At 72.0% G+C, this 1658-nt stretch overlaps 1 protein-coding gene across 1 annotated transcript in view; it reads right to left on the reverse strand.

The window, feature by feature from the left end:
• The window catches only part of ANXA5 (annexin A5), a 1836-nt gene extending 787 nt beyond the window's left edge, over positions 1-1049 (reverse strand). Inside the window, exons 1-2 of the mRNA XM_004695606.2 lie at positions 707-1049; positions 443-565 (exon numbers count right to left, since the gene is read on the reverse strand). Coding sequence (XP_004695663.1) covers positions 443-565; positions 707-1012 — 429 coding nt within the window. The 5' untranslated portion in view covers positions 1013-1049. The remainder of the gene's footprint in view (positions 1-442; positions 566-706) is intronic.
• Between the last annotated feature and the right edge of the window lie 609 nt (positions 1050-1658).

Below are 1658 nucleotides of genomic sequence, written 5' to 3' on the forward strand. Positions count from 1 at the left end.
CGCCCCGAGGCCGGCTCAGCTGAGGCCGCTGTGTTCAGGGCATAGCCCCTGGCCACTGGGAAAGGTGTGGGCGGGAGGCAGCCCCAGGACACGGCGGGCCCCAGCGCCCGGCCACTGCACGCGCCGCCCCCAGGCCGGCTCAGCCGAGGCCGCTGTGTTCAGGGCATAGCCCCTGGCCACTGGGAAAGGTGTGGGCGGGAGGCAGCCCCAGGACACGGCAGGACTCAGCGTCCGGGCCAGGCCTCTCTGCCAGCTGTGACCCACCCAGAGCGAGGTGGCGCCTGGCGGCAGGAAGGAAAAGCCCAGGGCAGAGGGGCGGGGAAGAAGGGCGGAGGGACCCACGGCCAGCCTGCGGTAGGGGGGGGTGGAGCCAGTTCAGCCCCTGGCCCAGCACCGCCCAGAGTCCCGGAGCGCTGCAGCCTCGGGGAGGCGCGTTCCCTACCTCGATCATGGCGTGCAGAGAGGTGCCGAAGTTCTTCCTGAACTCCTTCCTGATGTCCAGCAGGTCGACCTCACTCCTGGACACCATGACTCTGATGAGGGTGTGGTCGTCCGTCCCGGCGCCCTGGGGAAACGAGCGGGCGGAGAGGCGGCCCGAGGCGCCCACCGTGGGGCCGCGCTCCCCAGCCAGCGGCGCCAAACTGCGCGTTTCGAGGGCGGAACCCGCCGTCCGCCGCCCAGGCCCGGCGCGGCCGGGGCCACTCACCTTCATGGCGTAGTAGAGCGTCTCTGCCAGGTAGGCGGGCACACTGCGGATGGATTTCACTGCGCGCAAAGAGACCAGGTCAGGGCGACCCGACGGGAGGGGACGGCTGCGCCCCGGCTGCGGGAGCTGCTGGGGAGCTGCTGGCAGGGGGCGCCGAGCGCTCAGCCCACCCGCCGGGCTCTGGCCGCGGCTGCCCGGGCTGAGGGAGCGGCACACGGCCCGCCGGAGACAGGCCCTGCTCCGTTTCCCCTCGGTGAGGCAGGCAGCTGCCAGGTTGTATTCCAAGACGTCGGGGCGCTGCTCCATGGGCGCGCGGGCTCCTCGCCGCGCCTACCTGCTCCAGGGCTCTCGCGCCACGGCTCCCGGGAGGCGGCGTGACACGCACGTGTCCCTGCCACACCGCCACAGCGGTGACCGACAAGGGCCTCGCGCACAGACACGCTCCGCTCCTTGGAGACGCGGGCGGGCGCTGCCTGCCGAGCCCCCGCGAGCCTGTCCTGGGAGTGGCAGACCCCGGCCGCCCCGGAATAGCGGGGATCGCCCCCCACGGCACAGGCCACAGTCCTGCGGACTCGCTCGCCGGCCCCTCAGCCACAGGCCCACAGCTGCTGGCCCAGGGTGCTCTCGGCCTTCCCACAGCGAGTCGGGGGACGGAGCCCGGGGCGCAGCGGCCACAGAGCACGTCCGGCCGGCGGGGAGAAGACTCAGCCACCGCCAACAGGCTGGCACGGGGGGACAGCACTGCACCCCGGCTGCCATGAGCCCCAAGCGAGTTGGTAGCCAGCACAAGCTCAATTCTGGAAAGAGAACTGCTCTGGATCAGATGCAGAGTTCTCGGGCTCCCTGGGAGCTGAAAGCACCCAACTCCGGAGAGTGCTGACCCCGTGGGAAGGGAGAGGGCGTTCTGCTGCGGGGGAGTGGGCTCGCCCAGGTGCTGGGGGGGAGTGGGCTC

This window comes from Condylura cristata, unplaced genomic scaffold (genome assembly GCF_000260355.1).
Source record: "Condylura cristata isolate star-nosed mole 26May11 unplaced genomic scaffold, ConCri1.0 scaffold00075, whole genome shotgun sequence".
NCBI classification, from domain to species: Eukaryota; Metazoa; Chordata; class Mammalia; order Eulipotyphla; family Talpidae; genus Condylura; species Condylura cristata.